This window comes from Pongo abelii, chromosome 5 (genome assembly GCF_028885655.2).
Source record: "Pongo abelii isolate AG06213 chromosome 5, NHGRI_mPonAbe1-v2.0_pri, whole genome shotgun sequence".
NCBI classification, from domain to species: Eukaryota; Metazoa; Chordata; class Mammalia; order Primates; family Hominidae; genus Pongo; species Pongo abelii.
Window position 1 is genome coordinate 159,446,088 of NC_071990.2, and position 22,730 is coordinate 159,468,817.

A 22,730-nucleotide genomic window follows, 5' to 3' on the forward strand; every position below is an offset into this window, starting at 1 on the left:
GCTCTCCTCACCTCCCAGACAGGGTGGCGGCTGGGCAGAGGTGCTCCTCACCTCCCAGACGGGGCGGCCGGGCAGAGGCGCTCCTCACATCCCAGACGGGGTGGTGGCCAGGCAGAGGCGCTCCTCACTTCATAGACGGGGTGGCGGCCGGGCAGAGACGCTCCTCACCTCCCAGATGGGGTGGCGGCCGGGCAGAGGTGCTCCTCACCTCCCAGATGGGGCGGCCGGGCAGAGGCGCTCCTCACATCCCAGACGATGGGCGGCCGGGCAGAGACGCTCCTCACTTCCTAGACGGGGTGGCGGCCGGGCAAAGGCTGTAATCTTAGCACTTTGGGAGGCCAAGGCAGGCGGCTGGGAGGTGGAGGTTGTAGCGAGCCGAGATCAAGCCACTGCACTCCGGCCTGGGCAACATTGAGCATTGAGTGAGCGAGACTCCGTCTGCAATCCCAGCACCTCGGGAGGCCGAGGCGGGCAGATCACTCGAGGTCAGGAGCTGGAGACCAGCCCGGTCAACACAGCAAAACCCTGTCTCCACCAAAAATACAAAAACCAGTCAGGCGTGGCCGCACGTGCCTGCAAACCCAGGCACTCAGCAGGCCAAGGCAGGAGAATCACGGGAGCCCGAGGCACGGAGGTTGCAGCGAGCGGAGATCACGGCAGTACAGTCCAGTCTCGGCAACAGAGGGAGACTGAAGAAAGAAGGAGAGGGAGACGGAGACAGAGACGGAGAGGGAGACAGGGAGAGGGAGAGGGAGACAGGGAGACAGGGACACAGACAGGGACACAGGGAGACAGGGACAGGGAGAGGGAGAGGGAGAGGGAGAGTTGAGTGAGTTTCTTAATCCTGAGTTCTAATTTGATTGCACTGTGGTCTGAGAGACTGTTTGTTATGGTTTGCTGAGGAGTGTTTTACTTCCAATTATGTGGTCAATTTTAGAATAAGTGCAATGTAGTGCTGAGAAGAATGTATATTCTGATGATTTGGGGTGGAGGGTTCTGTAGATGTCTATTAGGTCCACTTGGTCCAGAGCTGAATTCAAGTCCTGAATATCCTTGTTAATTTTCTGTCTCATTGATCTGTCTAATATTGACAGTGGGGTGTTAAAGTCTCCTACTGTTATTGTGTGGAAGTCTAAGTCTCTTTGTAGGTCTCTAAGACCTTGCTTTATGAATCTGGGTGCTCCTGTATTGGGTGCGTATATATTTAGGATAGTTAGCTCTTCTTGTTACATTGATCCCTTTACCTATGTAATGCCCTTCTTTGTCTTTTTTTATCTTTGTTGGTTTAAAGTTTGTTTTATCAGAGACTAGGATTGCAACCCCTGCTTTTTTTTTTTTTTCTTTCCATTTGCTTGGTAAATAATCCTCCATCCCTTTATTTTGAGCCTATGTGTGTCTTTGCACATGAGATGGGTCTCCTGAATACAGCACAGTGATGGGTCTTGACTCTTTATCCCATTTGCCAGTCTGTGTCTTTTAATTGGGGCAATTAGCCCGTATGGTAAAGATAACCCTAAGAAAAAAGAACAAAGCTGGAGGCATCATGCTACCTGACTTCAAACTATGCTACAAGGCTACAGTAAACAAAACAGCATGGTACTTGTACCAAAACAGATATATAGACCAATGGAACACAACAGAGGCCTCAGAAATAATGCCACACATCTACAACCATCTGATCTTTGACAAACCTGGCAAAAACAAGCAATGGTGAAAGGATTTTCTATTTAATAAATGGTGTTGGGAAAACTGGCTAGCCATATGCAGGAAACTGAAACTGGACCCCTTCCTTACACCTTACACAAAAATTAATTCAAGATGGATTAAAGACTTAAACATAAGACCTAAAACCATAAAAACCCTAGAAGAAAACCTAGGTAATACCATTCAGTACAGGCATGGGCAAGGACTTCATGACTAAAATGCCAAAAGCAGTGGCAACAAAAGCCAAAATTGACAAATGGGATCTAACTAAACTAAAGAGCTTCTACACAGCAAAAGAAACTATCATCAGAGTGAACAGGCAACCTACAGAATGTGAGAAAATTTTTGCAATCCATACATCTAACAAAGGGCTAATATCCAGAATCTACAAGGAATTTAAACAAATTTACAAGAAAAAAACAAAAAACCCCATCAAAAAGTGGGCAAATGATATGAACAGATGCTTCTCAAAAGAATACATTTATAAGGCCAACAAACATATGAAAAAAAGCTTATCATCACTGGTCATTAGAAAAATGCAAATCAAAACTGTAATGAGACACCATCTTATGCCAGTTAGAATGGCAGTCATTAAAAAGTCAGGAAACAACAGATGCTGGAGAGGATATGGAGAAATAGGAACACTTTTACACTGTTGGTGGGAGCGTAAATTAGTTCAACCATTGTGGAAGACAGTGTGGCAATTCCTCAAGGATCTAGAACTGGAAATAACATTTGACCCAGCGATCCCATTACTGGGTATATACCCAAAGGATTGTAAATCATTCTACTGTAAAGACACATGCACATGTTTGTTTATTGAAGCACTATTCACAATAGCAAACACTTGGAACCAACTCAAATGCCCATCAATGATAGACTGCATAAAGAAAATGTGGCACATATACACCATGGAATACCATGCAGCCATAAAAAAGGATGAGTTCATGTCCTTTGCAGGGATATGGATGAAGCTGAAAACCATCATTCTCAGCAAACTATCACAAGGACAGAAAGCCAAACATCGCATGTTCTCAGTCATAAGTGGGGGTTGAACAATGAGAACACATGGACACAGGGAGGGGAACATCACACATCAGGGCCCTGTCAGGTGGTGGGAGCCTAGGGGAGGGATAGCATTAGGAGAAATACCTAATGTAGGTGATGGGTTGATGGGTGCAGCGAACCACCACGGCACATGTATCCCTATGTAACAAACCCGCACATTCCGCACTTGTATCCCAGAACTTAGAGTATAATAATAATAATAAATCTTTATTTAACCAATGTTCACAAGTAAATGGGAGATTGGAAATTCCAAGTTGTACACGTTTCAGTATGTGCAGCTTGAACCCCCTTTTGTACAAGGCCACATTGCCCAACTCCAAGGGGCTCTGTGCCCATAGAATCTAATATACTGGTTTCCCCTAGAGCTGTGTGATACGTCAGCCCAGGTCTTGCAGTAGAACAACTTGGACCACTCTTGACAAGGAAGGAATGCCTCTCAGAAACCTCCCAATAGACTTTCACATCTCATTGACAGGAAGTGGCTCAGTTACCCACTGCTGCCTCATTGGTGAGTGGACTAGAATCCCAAGATAATTGAGCAAATCAGGATTGACACACTTGGGGATAGTGAAGGCCCAGCCCCTCCCTGAAGCACACAGCACCCCAGTGCAGAGGGGACAAATTACTTGGTCCCCAACAGCATCTGCCACACTTTGCTTCTGATCATCAGTTTCCAAAAAGACAGGTGTCCAGCATTGGCTGCAGAGCTCTGTAGAGTTGGGAGCATGGACTCTGGGGAGCTGTGAGCCCTCCACAGTCAACAGGAGAATGAATCCACAATTGTTGGAGAAAAGAGCTCACAATTGCCATTGGTTTCCCACAGTTAGAGCCTATGCCAGAAGTCTCTCCTGCACCAGCTCAGGGCTGCCCCAGTGACCTGGCAGACAAGAGGCATCTGTGGAAGTAACATGGAAAGAGTGCAGGCCTTCCAATTAGATGGGCCTGGAATCCTAGCTTTGCCATCGACTAGCTGTGTGACCTTAGTAATGTCATTCAACTTCTTTAGGCTTCAGTTTCAAAATGGAGGGAATAACATCTACTTTATAAATTACTATGAAGATTTTTTTCCTAGTCAGATGAAATCTCCAGCACAAAATAGGTTCTCACTCAATGATTCTTAAACGTTGGTGTTCTAAGAATCACCTGAGCGTCTTGGCCGGGCACCATGGCTCATGCCTGTAATCCTGGCACTTTGGGAGGCTGAGGCAGGGGGATCACTTGAGGCCAGGAGTTCGAGACCAGCCTGGCCAATGTGGCAAAACCCCGTCTCTACTAAAAAGTATAAAAATTAGCCAGGTGTGGTGGCACGCACCTGTAATCTCAGCTACTTGGGAGGCTGAAACACAAGAATCACTGGAACCCAGGAGGTGGAGTTGCAATGAGCTGAGATTGTGCCACTGCACTCCAGTCTGCGTAACAGCGAGACTCTGTCTCAAAAAAAAAAAGAGAATCACCTGTGAATCTAGTTAAACATGCGGACGCCTGGGCCTCCCACCCCAGACATTCTGCTTACCTGCATCTGGGTTCAGGAATCTGCATTTTTAACAATGGCCCCCAGGTGATTCTGATGTAAATGATCACTGGCTGCACACTGAACCACACTGCAGTAAACTGCTGCTGCTGCTGCTGTTATCAGGCAAAACCTGAGCATGGTGGATATCTCAAGCAACAAGAAAATTCATCTTAATTTTAATTATCTATCTATAATTAGCCTTGTTCCATTAAAAATGATTAAGTCTGCAGTGCTTGAGGTACCCAATGGCTCACTGGTAAAAGCTGAATTCCATCAGCATTCTCCTTGCACAAATTCACCAAGCACATGAACCTCATGGGAGGAAGGCCTCCCCCAAAGAAGAAATGCAGCCTCCTCAACCTCTGCAGCCAAAATAAGACTCTTGCTAAAATTACCAAAGCATCACATTTCTGGCAGAGAACTTCCTTGCAACCTCCGGCCTGGATTAATGAAGAGTCAGGTCCCACCTGACCCCATCATTCTGTCGAGTCAACGGACTTCCTGCCCAAGGAAAGTGCCCAGAAAAGCTGAAGGTGAATCTCTCACTTCCCTCCCTTCCTCCCCTCACCACAACTGGCTCTGCTGGTGGCCTCAGGAGGATATAACACTATTTATTTCCTCTCTCCAGCCTCTTGGTCTCCAGCAGTAATAGCACTGCTAACTCTGAAATCTCTGCTGCTGCCTGTTATTGCAAAACTAGAATAGAAAACATTTTGCAGACAGTGTGACTTGGAACAAAAGAGCAGGGAAGAGAAGAAACCCCCCAGCCAGCGTCTGAGAGTGACGGCATGTAAGGGTGATGGACAGAGGAGAGGAGAGGGGAAGAGTGTTTGGGAAGGAAGCCATTACGGGTTGGGAGAGGTTTGGGAAAGGAAAGGCAGAAGCAGCTGTGTTCGACTCTGTGTTCTGAATGCCACTGGGCTTCTCCTGCTTGGGTAAGAAAGACTTGGCAGCAGCCAGGATCATGAAGACTCGCGGTCAAGATGAGAGTGATGAGATGAGAGTGATCTGTTCTTGTCCAAAAGGGCAAACCAAGAGCAAAATGAAATGAAATGAAATGAGATGAGATGGGATGGAAAGACCTTTGGGTCAAGTCCAGTGGTTCCCAAACCTGGCCTGTTGTCGGAATCACTTGGAGTGCTGGTTAAGACACCAATTCCCAGGCACCACTCTGACACTCTTCCCAGCAACTTGGATGATCGAGTGGATTTGGGAACCACAGGTGTAGTGGTTCAGGGGCTCCTGGCTGATGGTCTTTTGGGCTGATGGCATTTCTTCTGTAGATTCTTCAGAGTAGTTAATGGATTTTTCTACAATGCAATAATCACATTTGTAATGTGATTATTACATACGTAATGTACACATTACATTACACATATGTAAAGTACACATTACATTACACATATGTAATGTGCACATTACGTTACACATATGTAAAGTGCACACTACATTACACATATGTAATGTGCACATTATGTTACATATATGTAATGTAATTTGTTCCTCACAGCCAAGGCCACTGTAAGCTCTCCCTGAGTCCTACAACTCCGACTTCTGGGGCCCTTACATCACATCAAAGACAAAAACATATCCATGTCCCACCTTAAGTAGAATTTTATAATAATACTTTGAAAATTTTTTGTTGGTCTCAGTAAGTCATTTAATTTAAGATTAACAGTCATTGCTTGGAGATCATCTAGATACTCAGGAATTTTTTCAAAGTGAAAAAAAAATTAATCCACAGATAATTCGCTAATGTAATGAAAGTTCCAAAAGCCCTAAATTCAGTGACTGAATGAGTGAAACTATGATGTTGTGTTTTTCAGATATTTAGTTAAATCCTCATTAGTGTTAACTTTGAAGCTTTATTTGTATTTTCGGGTTTAGTTCTCTGTTTTAAATCTCAGTCAATCATTTCTGTGAGCCTGTGGACAAGTCCAAGTCATGGTGACAGTACCATCTAATGGGCCAGACATCCCTGCCAACAAAGATGTTGTGAGATAATATCATTTTACAGGTAAGAAGCCCATTGGAGTTTATTTCAGAGGCCTGGCCTATGCAAAAAAAAAAAAAAAAAAAAAGGCTAGGCTTGAGAATGGAGACATCAAAGACCCAATGTGTAATCAAAACAACAACAGATAAACAGAAAACCCCACAAGGCTCATTGTCCTTACCAAGATTTAACCATTTTACTTGAATAAATGCTCCTGGTATTATTGCAAGCCTTTGGTTAATTTCCAGAGTTTTGAAAAAGTTGGTTTTGACCATTTTTTACAGTGTTCTTGTTGCTTTTATGGAGACAGGATTTTCAGAGGTCCTTGCACTGCCATTCCAAACTGTTTCTCAGCATTACCTATTTTAATCATAAATAAGGCCAGGCATGTTGGCCCACACCTATAATCCCAGCACTTTGGGAGGCCGAGCCTGGTGGATCACTTGAAGTCAGGAGTTCAAGACCAGCCTGGCCAACATGGTGAAACCCCGTCTCTACTAAAAATTAAAAAAAAAATAGCCAGGCATGGTGACGTATACCTATAGTCCCAGCTACTCGGGAGGCTGAGGCAGGAGAATCGTTTGAACCCAGGATGCAGAGGTTGCAGTGAGCTGAGACAGCACCACTGTACTCCAGCCTGGGTGATAGAGAGAGACTCTGTCTTAAAAAAAAAGAGAGAAAAAAATTATACATAAATCTTGTCGTTTTAAGAGTGAGTTGGAAAAGTGGTCATGAAAATTAAATGATGCATTGTATACAAAACAACTAATCTAATGCCTGTAACATGGTAAATGCTCGATATTGAAGACAGCAGCTATTCTTTTTATATGATCATGAGTGCTGCCGGCTGGCCCTAAGCAGTTTAGTGGCTGAGTAGCTGAGTTGTAGAGCAGGGACGAGACCACCCATCTGCTGACTTTCAGCCGATGCCTCTGTGAATGCACCATCAGGCCCCATGACCTCACCGCAAATGATCCATAGTTTAAGAGGCTCTTCTTGCCTCTTAAATATATCATGCAGTCTCCAGGTATAATCTTCAATATAATTTTAAGACATGACTCATGGAATGTATAATAAAATGTGTAAGATAATTTAATTCCAGTGATCACATGCAGATGAGTGGAGACAGCCATGAGCAGAAAGCACATTCATTTTCTCCTGCTCCCAGTATTCACTCAAATGCAATCAACTTCCCCCTGGAACCACTCTTTCTGACACCCTGACTCCTCACCTAGCCCTCTCACACCATGGAAGATGCATCTCCCCACCCTTGGAATCGAAAAGGCTTGCGACGGCCCCCCAGCACTTCAGCACTCACTAGAACCAACAGGGATGATGATGGCATTTTCCCGGTTCCCTCTGGACTTAGTCTTTCTTTCTTTCTTTTTTTTTTTTCTTTTTTTTTTTTTTGAGACGGAGTCTCGCTCTATTGGCAGGCTGGAATGCAATGGCATGATCTCTGCTCACTGCAACCTCCACCTGCCAGATTCAAGCAATTCTCCTGCCTCAGCCTCCCGAGTAGCTGGGACTACAGGTGTGTGCTACCACACCTGGCTAGTTTTTGTATTTTCAGTAGAGATGGGGTTTCACCATGTTGGCCAGGATGGTCTTGATCTCTTGACCTTGTGATCCACCCACCTCGGCCTCGCAAAGTGCTGGGATTACAAGGGTGAGCCACCGCACCCAGCCCTTTCTAACTTTAAGGAGGATGGGGACCTCTACAATAAGCAAAGGAAGAAGGGTAGATAGGAAAAGAGTGTGTTTTGGAGTCAAGCGGAGCTAAATTCAAAGCCCAATTTTACTATTTACTGGCTATGTGATTTGGATAAGCTACAGACCTCCCTGAGCCCCTGTCACACTCATCTACAAAACAGCAATAAAATCACCTTTTTTTTTGCTAGGTTATTGTGAGATGTAGAAATTCTACATGTCAAGAACCTGGTATTCAAGAGGTGCCCAGTTAGTAGCAGTGATCATCATCGTAATAGCCACGTGTTGATAAAGGCTGTGGCACCAGCAGGGAAGGAAGTCACTCATGGCTACACTGAAAGTCCAGGCCTGGGTTTTTGTGTTTTGCTTTGTTCTCTTCTCTCAAATCCAAACCTAATAAACTCCCCTGCAGGCACGGAACCCTTTCCCGTGTATTAAATGACATTGTTGTTGCCCCTCTGTAATTTGTGGAGCCTTCATGGCCCTGTTTGATTTTAACCCAGGAAAAGTTGACTTGGAAAGTTTGGCATTTCCATTCTGCCCAGGGTGATTTTTTGCCTTAAATTTCACGTTCCTGAGCCAAGAAAGAGCAAACCACTGAAAGACTTCATGTTTTTCTTCTTTTAATGAGCCCAAGGACAAGAATACGAAAGATTTACTTATAAAAGGGAAAAGCAGGTGAAAAACGCAGGCACTGTGTGTCCGTGGTCAGATGCCCATCCTGGCTTCTCAAACTGAGAACTGCTCCACCCTAAGAGCTCCTGAAAGTGCTACCTGGATCCAAAATGTCTTTCTTCTCTTCTCCAGTTATGTATGTGAAAGCGTGGAAAGAAATAAATTTAGAGAAAAATTTTCAATCCTGTTGTGTAAACACATTACATAAATGCTCTGTTATTCTTCATTAAAATCCGCTATCCCTGGAATTTTGGTTCTCGTATACATATTAACACAAAAAGACAAATATAGAATCCAAAACAGGAATCAGTAAAAAACATTTAGAATGTTGGAATTAATCAATGGCATCCTGCAGATAGAACTCCAGGAATCAAATGTCCTGGAAGTGACTTTTTTGTTGTTGTTAGGACTAGTCAAGTGGACCAATGGGAATACAAAACGAACTGGAAGTTACTTAAAATTTACAATTAGTTATCCATTTCTGCATAATTCTTTTGTGAAGCCTTGCAACATGTGAAGAGCATTTTTCATAAAAGTTCAGGTGTTCAAAGATTGAGCTTGCATATATTTATGACACAAGTTGTTTTCCCTTTAAAAAAAAAACATTAAAATGTAAGTGTATAAAACAGTTAAGTTGGGCAGTCTGTAGCCTACAGGATGCTGGGCATAAAGTAGTTAACAGTTAATGATCCTGCGCTTCCATCGCCAGGCAGAAGACTTCTTTCTGTCCTCAAATATTAAATATCAAGGGGCCATATTTCTGCCCAATGGAGTACTCTGTTTTCAGGAAGTTACTCTTCCAGCCAAATGGAGAGCAACCAGACACCCTCCCATCCTTATCCTGGGGCAAGACAGAGATGGAGGGGGAGCCTGGCCAGAAAGAGAGGAAGAAGTCTTTGCAGGGGGTACAGAATAAGTGGCAGACATTTCTGCAGAGCTTTTTGGAGGGAGCCAGACTCTTACAATTAAAATCAGGAAAGACAGTCTGGGTGACAAGGCAAGACTTTATCTCAAAACAACAAAAAAGTTAGGAAAGACTGTGATTTGAAGCATGAAGCCTGAGCAAGTATATTCCCTAAGACAGTGGTCCCCAACCTTTTTGGCACCAGGGACCAGTTTTGTGGAAGGCTGTTTTTCCACAGGGTGGGTCGTGGGGTCAGAGGGTATGAAACTTCCACCTCAGATCATCAGGCATGAGATTCTCATAAGGAGCACACAACCTAGATCCTTCACAGGCACAGTTCCCAATAGGGTTCAAGCTCCCATGAGAATCTAATGGCACAACTGATCTGACAGAAGGCAGAGCTGTGGCGGTAATGCTTGCTTGCCCACTGCTCACCTCCTGCTGTGCAGCCTGGTTCCTAACAGGCCATGGACTGGTACAGGTCTGTGGCCGCGAGACTGAGGACCCCTGCTCAAAGACAAAGAATAAAAACCCACCTACAAGAAAGTAATGCCCCCACACAAACCAGAACGGAAGGGGCCAGAGGGATCTGGACAAAGCATGTGGCTGTGTACATGCACACACAAACACACAAGACATTTTCACTGAATGAAAACAGTCTACTCTCTTAGCCATGCTTGAACAAATCGTCTCTTGCAGGAATAGTTCACATTTTTTAAAAAGCACTTGAGGAACTGAGATATCACAAGCACAGAGTAGAATTCAGTGATTATCAAACCGTGTCAGCAGTCAAGCTTTCTGTTCCATCTTCATTCATATCAGCTTGCCATAAGCACAGGAGTAAATATGTTGTGAAAAGTTATTCTTCTATTAATTCTGGCAATCATTGTATTAACTACTCATTCAAGGCATATTGCAATACTGACTCAACATAAGCTTATCTTCAAGTGATAAGGCAGCCTGGTGCTGCTACTAAGTGACACCTCATAAACACTTGCTATCAAGAATTGCTCATAACAGAATTTGATTAACGTAACGTTTAATCATCGTGAACTAAAAAACAAAGCAATGAAATTACTAATCCCATATAAAGTATACTTATGGAAAATATGAATTATTTTTATTCATTTTAAATAAAACAATATTATTAATAACACCAAATGTTTATTGAGCCCCTATTATGTACTAAGCACTGTGCTGAGTAATTGATAGATGTTACCAATGTTAATCTTTACTAGGGCTCTTTGAGATGAGTTCCATTATTATTTTCCAATTAGGAAACTGAGTCTAAGAGAGGTTAAATAACTTGCCCATTGTCAAGCTGGTAAGAGACAGAGTTGAGATTTGAACCCAAGCAGTCTGAGAATTGAATCAAAACTCTTAAACATAGAACCAAATAAGAATTTTGTTCTTTATTCTGTTAAATACAAAACAACATCATCCATCATATTAAATTCATGTTATTAATCTGAATTTTATTAGTTTTTTCATTTTGTTTTTATAGAATTTGTAGATTTTTCTTGGTTTTATCACTGTATTAGATCTACCAGTATAAGGACTCTGTATCTAGTTTTAGTTTTGATCATATTTAAGTAATATAATAAAAAAGAATTTAGGTCAACATTGGATATCTATGAGAAATATTTCCTTTAAAATGGGTCTATACCTTACTTGTTTTACAAATGCCAATGTAAAATAAGAGAACTTCCCCTTACTTAAAACAAATTTATCTTCTGTCCAATGTAACATTTTGAGCACTAAACAATATTTTACCCAGGCTGGGTGTGGTGGCTCACGCTTGTAATCCCAGCACTTTGGGAGGCCAAGGCAGGTGGATCACAAGGTCAGGAGTTTGAGACCAGCCTGGCCAAGAAAGCGAAACCCCGTCTCTACTAAAAATACAAAAATTAGCAGGTCATGGTGGTGTGCGCCTGTAGTCCCAGCTACTCGAGAGGCTGAGGCAAGAGAATCACTTGAACCTGGGAGGTGAAGGTTGCAGTGAGCTGAGATCATGCCACTGCACTCCAGCCTGGGCAACAGAGCGAGACTCTGTATCAAAAAAAAAAAAAAAAGAATATTTTACCTATAGCTGATAATTTATCTGATTTCTCATTTTCATTCTCAAAGAGTCTTTTCTCCTGAGAGTTTAAGGAGCTGTGCAGAATATTTTCAACAAATTAATATGTTTCATTATAATATCAACATCCTAAGAGTTGGGAAGAGTTATTAAAATCACAGTAACAATAGCATGGCTCTCCATAGTATCTTTCCTCTCAATATTGAAAAATGCTTTCAGAGACATTATCTCAATTACCTTCTTACATCCTGAGGAAGTAGGTAGCGGAAAATCTCTGTCACAACCTCACAGAATCTAAAGTACAAAGAGGTTAAATAAAACTCACAAGAGAATTCATGTCAAGCAGTGAATTTTATATAGTCAATTACCTTTGGGTTCTAAATTAGATTTCACAACCCCGAGGGAACTGGCATATTGATTCCGTGAAACCATCACATGAAGAGGTCTCTATCCCATGCATATCTGCTGTTCCCATGGTTAGATGGGGAGAGAGTTCGGGGAGATGGGTGATGGGGTGCAGTCAGGGTCTGGTTTGGCTCTTAGGTTTGAAACTTACTAGTCTGAGACCTTGGGAAAATTACTTACCTTTTGTGGGCCTCAGTTTCCTCATCTATAAAATGGGATGAGGAAACCTACCTCATGGAATCATTTTAATAATTAAGTAAGATATTACATGCAAGGGCTTGGCACTGACCTCACATAGAGTATATGCTGAAGTAATGGGAGTAATTACTGTATTACTGTCAGTAGTGGCAATTGTGCTAACTTTTTTTTTTTTTTGAAACAGAGTCTTGCTCTGTCACCCAAGCTGAAGTGCAGTGGCACGATCTTGGCTACCGCAACCTCTGCCACCTGGGTTCAAGCAATTCTCCTGCCTCCACCTCCCGAGTAGCTGGGACTACAGCCACCACGCCTGGCTAATTTTTGTATTTTTAGTAAAGATGGGGTTTCACCATGTTGGCCAGGCTGGTCTCAAACTCCTGACCTCAGGTGATCCGCCTGCCTTGGTTTCCTAAAATACTGGGATTACAGGCATGAGCCACCGCACCGAGCCACTAACTCCTGCTAAAATGAAGGGCAGAAGAACTGATATGGCCAAAAAAGGAAATTAGGGGGAAAAACTTCCATTTACTATAACATCAAAAAGAATAAAATACTTAGGAATAAACTTAACTAAGGAGGTGAAAGACTTGTACACTAAAAACTACAAAACATTGATGAAAGAAATTATAGTAGGCACAAATAAATGGAAAGACAATCAATGTCCATGGATTGAAATAGTTACGATTGTCAAAATGTCCATAACAGGCCAGGCGCAGTGGCTCACGCCTGTAATCTCAGCACTTTGGGAGGCCAAGGAGGGTGGATCATGAGGTCAGGAGTTCAAGGCCAGCCTGGCCAATGTGGTGAAACTCTGTCTCTACTAAAAATACAAAAAATAGCTGGGCGTGGTGGTGCGCACCTGTAGTCCCAGCTACTCGGGAGGCTGAGGCAGAAGAATCGGTAGAACCCAGGAGGCGGAGGTTGCATTGAGCCGAGATAGTGCCACTGCTCTCCAACCTGGGCGACAGAGCAAGACTCCGTCTCAAAAAAAAAAAAAAGTCCATAACTACCCACAATGATCTATAAATTAAATGTAATCCCTATCAAAATTCCAATGCATTTTCTACAAAAATAGAAAAGAATTTTAAAACTCATATGGAAATACAAAAGACCCTGAATACGCCAATCAATCTTGAAAAAGAACTCCAGCTATGTTAGCTGGAGACATCACACTTCCTAATTTCAAAATGTATTACAAAGTTCTGATAATTAAAACAGTATGGTATTGGCATAAACACAGACATGTTGACCAGAAAACCAGAAATAAACCCATGCATGTGCAGTCAACTGATATTCAATGAGGGTGCCAAGAATCCACAATGGAGAAAGGATAATCTCTACAACAAATGGTGTTTTGTAAAACTGGATATCCACATGCAAATTGTATCCTTATCTTACACCATACACAAAAATCAACTCAAATGAATTAAAAACTTAAATGTAAAACCCAAAACTGTAAAACTCCTAGAAGAAAGATAGAGGAAAACTTTTATGACATGGTCTTGGCAATGATTTCATGGATATGGCAACAAACACAAACATAGACAAGTGAGAATACATCCGACTAGAAGGCTTCTGAACAGCAAAGGAAATAACAGAGTGAAGAGACAACCTGTTGAATGGGAGAAAATGTTTGCAAACCATATAACTGATAAAGGATTAATATCCAAAACATATAAGAGACTTCCACAACTCAACAGAAAAAAAAACAAAAACACCCTAATAATGCAATTTTAAAATAGGCAAAGGACTTGAATAGACATTTCTCCAAGGAAGACATGCAAATGGCCAACAGGCATATGGAAAGATGTTCAATGCCACTAATCATCAGGGAAATGCAAATCAAAACCACAATGAGCTAGCACTTCACACCTGTTAGAATGACTGTTATTTTTTTAAAAAGATAATAAGTGTTGGAGAGGATGTGAAGAAATTGGAAGGTTTATATGCTGTTGGCAGGAATACAAAATGGTGCAGCCACTATGGAACACGGTATGGAGGTGTATTAGTCCGTTTTCACACGGCTGATAAAGACATACCAGAGACTGGGAAGAAAAAGAGGTTTCATTGGACTTACAGTTCCACATGGCTAGGGAGGCTCAGAATTATGGTGGGAGGTAAAAGGCACTTCTTACATGGTGGCGGCAAGAGAAAATGAGGAAGATGCTAAAGTAGAAACCCCTGATAAACCCATCAGATCTCGTGAGACTTATTCACTACCATGAGAACAGTATGTAGAAAACCACCCCCATGATTCAAATTATCTCCCACTGGGTCCCTTCCACAAGTGGGAATTATGGGAGTACAGTTCGAGATGAGATTTGGGTGGGGACACAGAGCCAAACCATATCAGGAGGTTCTCAAAAAATTAAAACTAGAACTACTATATAATCTAGCAATTTAGTCTTTATCCAAAAAAATTAAAATCCGAATCTCAAATATTGTCATTCCCATGTTCATTGCAGCACCATTCACAATAGCCAAGATGTGGAAACAACCTAAATGTACAACAATGGGTAAAGAAAATGTGGTGTGTACATAAATGGAATACTATTCTGCCTTAGAAAAGAAGGAAATCCTGCAATGTGAGACAACATGGATGAGCCTTGGGAACAAGATGCCAAGTGAAATAAGCCAGACACAGAAAGACAAATGCTGCATGATTCTACTTAAAGGAGGTATCTAAAATATTCAAATTCATAGGAACAAAGAGCAGAATGGTGGTTGTCAGGGTCTGTAGGGAGGGGAAGTGGGAAATTGTTATTCAATTAATATAGTTTCAGTTATACTAAATGAATAAGTTCTAGAGGTCTCCTGTACAACACAGTGCCTGTAGTTAACACTGTATTGTGCACTTAAAAATTTAACAGGGCCAGGCGTGGTGACTCACACCTGTAATCCCAGCACTTTGGGAGGCCAAGGCGGGTGGATCACTTGCGGTCAGGAGTTCGAGACCAGCCTGGCCAACATAGTGAAACCTCGTCTCTACTAAAAATACAAAAATTAGCTGGGCATGGTGTCACATGCCTGTAATCCCAGCTGCTCTGGAGGTTAAGGCAGGAGAATCGCTTGAACCCAGAAGGCGGAGATTGCAGTGAGCCGAGAGCGCGCTACTGCACTCTAGTCTGGGTGACAGAGTGAGACTTTTTGTCTCAAAAAAAAAAAACAATTAACAGGATTGAAGGGGTGGCCTGCCCCTCCATACCTGTGGGTGTTTCTCGTCAGGTGGGACGAGAGACTGAGAAAAGAAAGAGACACAGAGACAAAGTGTAGAGAAAGAAAAGTGGGCCCAGGGGACCGGCACTCAGCATACGGAGGATCTGCGCTGGCACCAGTCTCTGAGTCCCCTCAGTATTTATTGATCATTATCTCTACTGTCTCAGAGAAGGGGATGTGGCAGGACAATAGGGTAATAGTGGGGAGAGGGTCAGCAGGAAAAACATGTGAACAAATGTCTGTGTCATAAACAAGGTTAAAAAAAAAGGTGCTGTGCTTTGATGTGCACATACATAAACATCTCGGTGCATTAAAGAGCAGTATTGCTGCCAGCATGTCTCACCTCCAGCCCTAAAGTGGTTTTCTCCTATCTCATTAGATGGAATATACAATTGGGTTTTACACTGAGACATTCCATTGCCCAGGGACAAACAGGAGACAGATGCCTTCCTCTTATCTCAACTGCAAAGAGGCCTTCCTCTTCTACTAATCCTCCTCAGCACAGACCCTTTACGGGTGTTGGGCTGAGGGACGGTCACGTCTTTCCCTTCCCACGAGGCCATATTTCAGACTATCACATGGGGAGAAACCTTGGACAATACCTGGCTTTCCTAGGCAGAGGTCCCTGCGGCCCTCCGCAGTGTTTTGTGTCCCTGGGTACTTAAGATTAGGGAGTGGTGATGACTTTTAACAAGCATGCTGCCTTCAAGCATTTGTTTAACAAAGCACATCCTGCATAGCCCTAAATCCATTAAACCTTGAGTCGACACAGCACATGTTTCTTCCAGCACAGGGTTGGGGGTAGGGTTACAGATTAACAGCATCTCAAGGCAGAAAAATTTTTCTTAGTACAAAACAAAATGGAGTCTCTTATGTCTACTTCTTTCTACATAGACAAAGTAGCAGTCTGATCTCTCTTTCTTTTCCCCACACAGGATAGATCTTATGTCAAGTGTTCTTGCCATAGTTTTCTTTTCTTTTTAGTGGCAAAAAAAAAAAAAAAAGATGGAGTACAGCAGCTGCGAATAGAGATGATAGATAATTATGGATTCTTGTTTAGCATGCTTTCAGATTTAACTCATTATGGTCTAACCAAGGGGATTTAGTCTCATATAAAAAGAAGGTCGCAGGTAGAGCAGTTTCAGGGCTAATTCAGTGACTCAAAAAGGTGCTTTCATTTCTTCAAGGATCCAAGTTGTTTACATTTCTTCAGTCTACCAGACTCAGTAGACTTACTTTGCCTTGGGCTGTTTCCTTTCATCATCACAACATGGTTGCCAAATCCCAAGATTAAAAACAGCCATGGTTAAGTCCAGAGGAGAACAAGGATCTGTGTCTTTTTTTTCCCTCTATTTTCAAAGGAAGAGAAAAAAATCTTTCCAGAAGCCTCCAGATTTCCCCCAATGTCTCATTGGCCAGAACAGGTCACATATTCCCTCCTAAGCCAGTCACTGGGACCACCATAATTGCCTGGGGTCATCAAGATTCTGCTTCTGTAACCTCCCGAGGGGTTCACCTTGCCCCGCTGCCTAGACAGAGCCAATTTGTCAAGACACGGGAATTGCAATAGAGAAAGAGTTAATATACGCAGAGTCGGCTGTGTGGGAGACTGGAGTTTTATTATTACTCATATCAGTCTCCCTGATCAATGGGGAGCAGAGTTTTTAAAGATAACTTGGTGGGTGGGGGGAAGCCAGTAAGCCAGGAGTGCTGATTGGTCAGAGATGAAATCACGGGGACTCGAAGCTGTCTTGTGCTGAGTCAGTTCCTGGGTGGGGGCCACAAGATCAGATGAGCCAGTTTATTGATCGGGGTGGTGCCAGCTGATCCATCAAGTGCAGGGTCTGCAAAATATCTCAAGCACTGATTTCTAGGAGCAGTTTAGGGAGGGTCAGAATCTTGTAGCCTCCAGCTGCATGACTCCTAAATCGTAATTTCTAATCTTGTGGCTAATGTTAGTCCTACAAAGGTAATCTAGTCCCCAAGCAAGAAGGAGGTCTGCTTTGACAAAGAGCTATTAGTGTCTTTGTTTAAACTATAGACTAAGTTTCTCCCAAAGTTAGTTCAGCTTACGCCCAGGAATGAACACACGCAGCTTGGAGGTGAGAAGCAAGATGGAGTTGGTTAAGTTAGATCTCTTTCACTGTCTCAGTCATAATTTTGCAAAGGCAGTTTCACTTCTAGGACAGAAAATGGGAAGCACAGATAGGATAGAAACCTGGACAAGAGGAGGATTCTATTGGAAGGAAGAAGTCGGGTGGCTGTTGGGTCCTCGACTAACAGTGTCTGCATTTTTTGGATGCTTCCTGTCTTGAGACACAAAAGTGCTTTCTTGAAAGTGGGTCTGACGTGCGTCACACATTGTATGAACTGAGCAACATGCATGTTGTGAGGGCGGACACGAGCACACCCTAAGTCTGCCCTGTGCCTCTGAGTTTCAGGAGCAAAATTTCTGAGTGAGGGCTCTCCCTCTCACCTGTGCAGTTATCACAACCTCAAAGCATCCAAGACTATGGTCGGAATAAGAGTGCAGGTGTTACAGGAAAGGGGTCCCAATCCAGATCCCAAGAGAGGGTTCTTGGATCTTGTGCAAGAAAGAAGTCAGGGTGAGTCCACAGAATAAAGTGAAAGCAAGTGTATTAAGAAAGTAAAGGAATAAAGAATGGCTACTCCATAGACAGCAGCCCTGAGGGCTGCTGGTTGCCCATTTTTATGGTTATTTCTTGATGATATGCTAAACAAGGGGTGAATTTCATGTCTCCCCTTTTTAGACCACGCAGGGTAACTTCCTGATGTTGCCATGGCAATTGTAAACTGTCTTGGTGCAGGTGGGAGTGTAGCAGTGAGGACGACCAGAGGTCACTCTCGTGGCCATCTTGGTCTTGGTGAGATAGGGCCGGCTTCTTTACTGCAACCTGCTCTATCAGCAAGGTCTTTATGATCCGCATCTTGTGCTGACCTCTTATCTCATCTTGTGACTGAGAATGCCTTAACAGTCTGAGAATGCAGCCCAGTAGGTCTCCGCCTCATTTTACCCAGCTCCGTATTCAAGATGGAGTTGCTCTGGTTCACATGCCTCTGACACAGGGAGAAATTCTCCCTCTCAGCCATCTCTTTCCTAGTGGCCTCTCTCAGCATCATATGTTAGTCACTCCTCCCTTCCTGGTAGGGAAGAGAATGCGTCCAGGTTAGAAAAATACCAGCTGAGAGTTTATAGACATTTCTCTTTGAACATGTGGAACAACAAAGACTACTGATAGACTGTTGGGCATAATTTTAGAATTTGCCTTATTTTCTCAAAGATTAAAGAAAGAAAAAGCCACTTTCCCACTATTCGATTTAACTCACTCAGATTATACTGTGACATTGTCACTCACTGATTTCAGCTTGAATGTGAGAGATTTAAAAGCAATGGCTTGAAAGGAGTTGTTTTGCATCTTAAAAGAAACCACCACTTCAGAATGATTTTGATTTTCCATTCCTACAAAGGAAGAAATGAAGCTAAATGCTTTTAATCCTAAAAGTGCCCTTTCAGAATTTCTGGGATCATGGTTGCAAGGCAGAAGTGGAGAACTACCCATTGGATGCCTCTCCAGGAGTCACATCTGTCTCCTTAGACTTTGATCTTCTCAGACATTGCTGGAGAGGCAGGGACAGAAAGTTCAGGTGCTACGGAAAGACAGTGTGGGTCAGACCACACAGTGTTCCTTTGAAACCAGACTCCTTTTCAAGTGTGTCCTTTGAGGTGAGACATAACATCAGCTGACTAACAAGATGTTTGCCAGTAATCACATCTGATGACAGTAAATGTCAGTCTCCCAACACAATTTCTATTTTATTTCATTAATACCATCCTCACTGGTGTGCTTGAAAAGGTTAAATTAGCCAGGCATGGTGGCTCATGCCTGTAATCCCTACACTTTGGGAGGCTGAGGTGGGCAGATCACTTGAGGTCAGGAGTTCAAGACAAGCCTGGGCAACATGGTGAAACCCATCTCTACAAAAAATACAAAAATTGGCTGGGTGTGGTGGCAAGTGCCTGTAGACCCAGGTACTTGGGGGGCTGAGGCAGGAGGATTGCTTGAACCCAGGAGGTGGAGGTTGCAGTGAGCCGAGATTGTTCCTCTGCACTCCAGCCTGGGCAACAGAGTGAGACTCTGTCTAAAAAAAAAAAAAAAAAAAAAAAAAAGGGGGTTAAATTGGAAAATGTGTGTCTCGGTGCTCTGTAAATTTGCAAAGCGCTACGTAAGCATGATTCCCTGTCTATAAATTTGCAATCTGGTGTGCCATGTCTGGGGACAATAACTCCTTCATCGCTCCAGGCACAGAGTTCTAGATTGAGGTCCTGGCTTCTGCTTCTCCAAGATTATCCAAATTTCTTGCTCCTTGAAGGTGGACTTTGAGGACCAGCATCACTTGTGTACCCCATAGCTTCTAACGCAGCACGCAGGGAATAGACACTCCAGCAAGCAAGTGAATAAGCAAAGAAAACCAAGCCCCCCGAGACGCAGGTGGATCCCCAGGCGGATCCCCAGAGGCAACAGAGTCAAATAGGCGGGAAAGGATCTGATTCCGGCCAGCAGAGGGCAGGAGCGAGAGGAAGCCAGGCATCTCGGCAACAAAGCAGGCTGTGCCAACCTGCGGCCGAGGGCCAGATCGCAAGCCCCGGTGCGGAGAGGACACCTGGAGAATCCAGCTAATTCTGACAGCCTTTCCGTTTGACTTTAGCTGTAATGTTTGTGTGTTCCATTATCTCACACATCACTGCACTGAATTCCACTTCAACTTCCACCCCTCCCCCGACCAGGAGCTGACAGTTAAGATATTTACCAAGATGGTGCTGCCTCTCTAGTAAAACTCAGGAGGATTAAAATAATAATAAACAAACCGAGGGAGGGAGTCCAGAAAAGTGGACTAGGAAGCACAACACCGAAGCAGCTTCAGCACTGAAAAATATTCAGTCGTTGTAAGAGTCACCATGCATTCCCTCAGTGCTTGGCAGCCACTTTCTCACTTGAGCCCCATACTCTTTGCATGAAGTGGCTACTTGTGGAGTGCTGTATCTAAGTCACCCTGCATGGGAGAGGCAGCACCAGGATTCTAACTCAGGATCCTGGGGCCTTATCCACGGCACTGTGTTACCAGGGACACGCTCATTCACTTAACAAAACTTCACTGACTGCCCATCAGTTCTTGTGCCAGGTACACAGAAGGGAAGGACACGGTCCTCTCCTTCAAGAGCTCATCCCCAAAAGAGCATGGACACTAATAAACAGTCACAGTTTGGTATGACATGGCCATGACAGAGAAGAGTCACCCAACGCAAACTGGGAGGGCCAGTGAACATTTCCAGGAGGAAGTGACAGAAGTCGCCCTGCTGATGACCTCAGTGACACCATTCATTTTATCACTATGTACCAAAAAATTGTCATAATCTACAGTAACCACAGATGTGCACAGGGCACCCTCCACCTCCTTGCAATGCCCCTTTCACAGCCATACTGGGAAGCTTGCAGCTGAACCAAGCTTTGAAGGATGACTAGAAGGAGCAGGCAATCAAAGAAGGGAATAGGGGCTAGGGCTGGCGTCGGGTGGAGGGATTCTGGGCGAAGGGGTTGGCACCAGCATAGGGGGTAGGCCTGAGAAACATCCCCACAGCTGGAGCGTAGGTCTCAGGAAGAATGGTGACAAGAAGACTAAGAAGCAGATGGGAACGCCAGGAGTTCGAGTAGCTTGGGCAACATAGCAGGACCTCGTCTCCACAAAAAGAAATTAAAAATTAGCCGGCTATGGTGGTGCATGCCTGTAGTCCCAGTTACTCAGGAGGCTGAGGCAGGAGGATCATTTGAGCCCAGGAGTTCAGAGTTACAGTGAGGTATGATCTCACTGCTGCACTCCAGCCTCCAAGGTCTTCAGAGCAAGACCCTGTCAAAAAAGAAAAGAAAAGAAAGAAGGAAGGAAGGAAAGAAGGAAAGAGAAAGAAAGAAGGAAAGAAAGAAAGAAAAAGAGAGAGGAAGGAAGGAAGGAGGAAGGAAAAAGAAAAGAAAGAAAAAAGAAGCAGATGAGGCCAGGTCACCTAAAAGGCCTTTTCTACCATGCCAAGGAGCATAGATGTTACATGGAATGCTATGAGGGTGTTTGGGAGAATATTATACAGGGAAATGGCAATATCATAAATGTGATTTCAGAAATATCATTACTCTAGCAGCATGGAGAATGGATTCGAGAGCAGCAAGTCTGGGGATAGGAGAGCAGTGAGGAGCTTCCTGATGATCCCAGAGTGAAATGACAAGGGCCTGGAGAAAAGACAGTCCTGGTGGGGGCAGAGGAAGGGGAGGCTTCCGGAGTTGGGCAGGAAGAAGAACAGATCAAATCTACTAACTAAACAATGGTAAGTGGGAGAGGTCAGGGGTAAGGATGACTGAAGGCTCTGGCTGGGGTCATTGGGCACACGGTGACACCATGTCCCCTGGATAAGCCCCATGAGGGTGGGACTGTGGCTGAGTGACAGCTGTATTGTCAACACGTGTAGTGACTAGCAGGTAATGGGTGTCTGAGAAGTATTTATGGGGTGAACGCTAGGATGGATGCCTGCGTGAGCAACACAGGTAGGGATGATGGAACCTGTTGAGTAGGAGACGCCTGAGAGATGGTCACAGGAAGCTGTGCAGCTGGAAGTTGCACAGATGAGACCTGAGTTCAACAGGGAGACCTGAACTGAAGGCAGGGATCCGGGAAGCAGGGGCATTCACCTTCCCAGTGAGGACAGTGGAAGAAGACCTCAGGTCCTGAAAAACACTAATGGCTGAAGGGCCGGCAGAGGAACCTGTGCCCTCAGAGAAGGTTTAAAATCATGGCAAGGAACGATGATGGTGTTGAGAGTTTCAAAAGAGAGGAGCCTCTGGGAGGCCAAGTAGAATAAGGACTGAAATTTACCTATTGAATTTGGCAACCTGGACGTCAGAAGTCACACGGCCCTGGCTGGTAGGAATTCTGAGTCATGCAGGCTGCGGGCAGGGGACCATGACATCTAGTTGAAGCCATGCAAAGATGGGGCCTGAGAGCCAACCAGGCTGTGACATGCTAGAGCTGGCCCTGATGGGCCCAGGAGCACTCATGGTTAAATTTTCAGGAAATTTGCAAGCTGGTTGTTAAACACAGCCATTATTAAAAATTAAATGGGTCAGGCGCAGTGGTTTACGCCTGTAATCCCAATACTTTGGGAGGCTGAGGCTGATGGATCACTTGAGGTCAGGAGTTTGAGGTC

At 43.9% G+C, this 22,730-nt stretch overlaps 1 protein-coding gene across 1 annotated transcript in view; it reads left to right on the forward strand.

Moving 5' to 3' along the window:
* LOC134761575 (uncharacterized) overlaps positions 1-22,730 on the forward strand; it is a 75,308-nt gene that overhangs the window by 29,190 nt on the left and 23,388 nt on the right. Inside the window, exon 2 of the mRNA XM_063725073.1 lies at positions 14,713-14,925. Within this exon, the coding sequence (XP_063581143.1) occupies positions 14,790-14,925 (136 nt within the window). The 5' untranslated portion in view covers positions 14,713-14,789. The remainder of the gene's footprint in view (positions 1-14,712; positions 14,926-22,730) is intronic.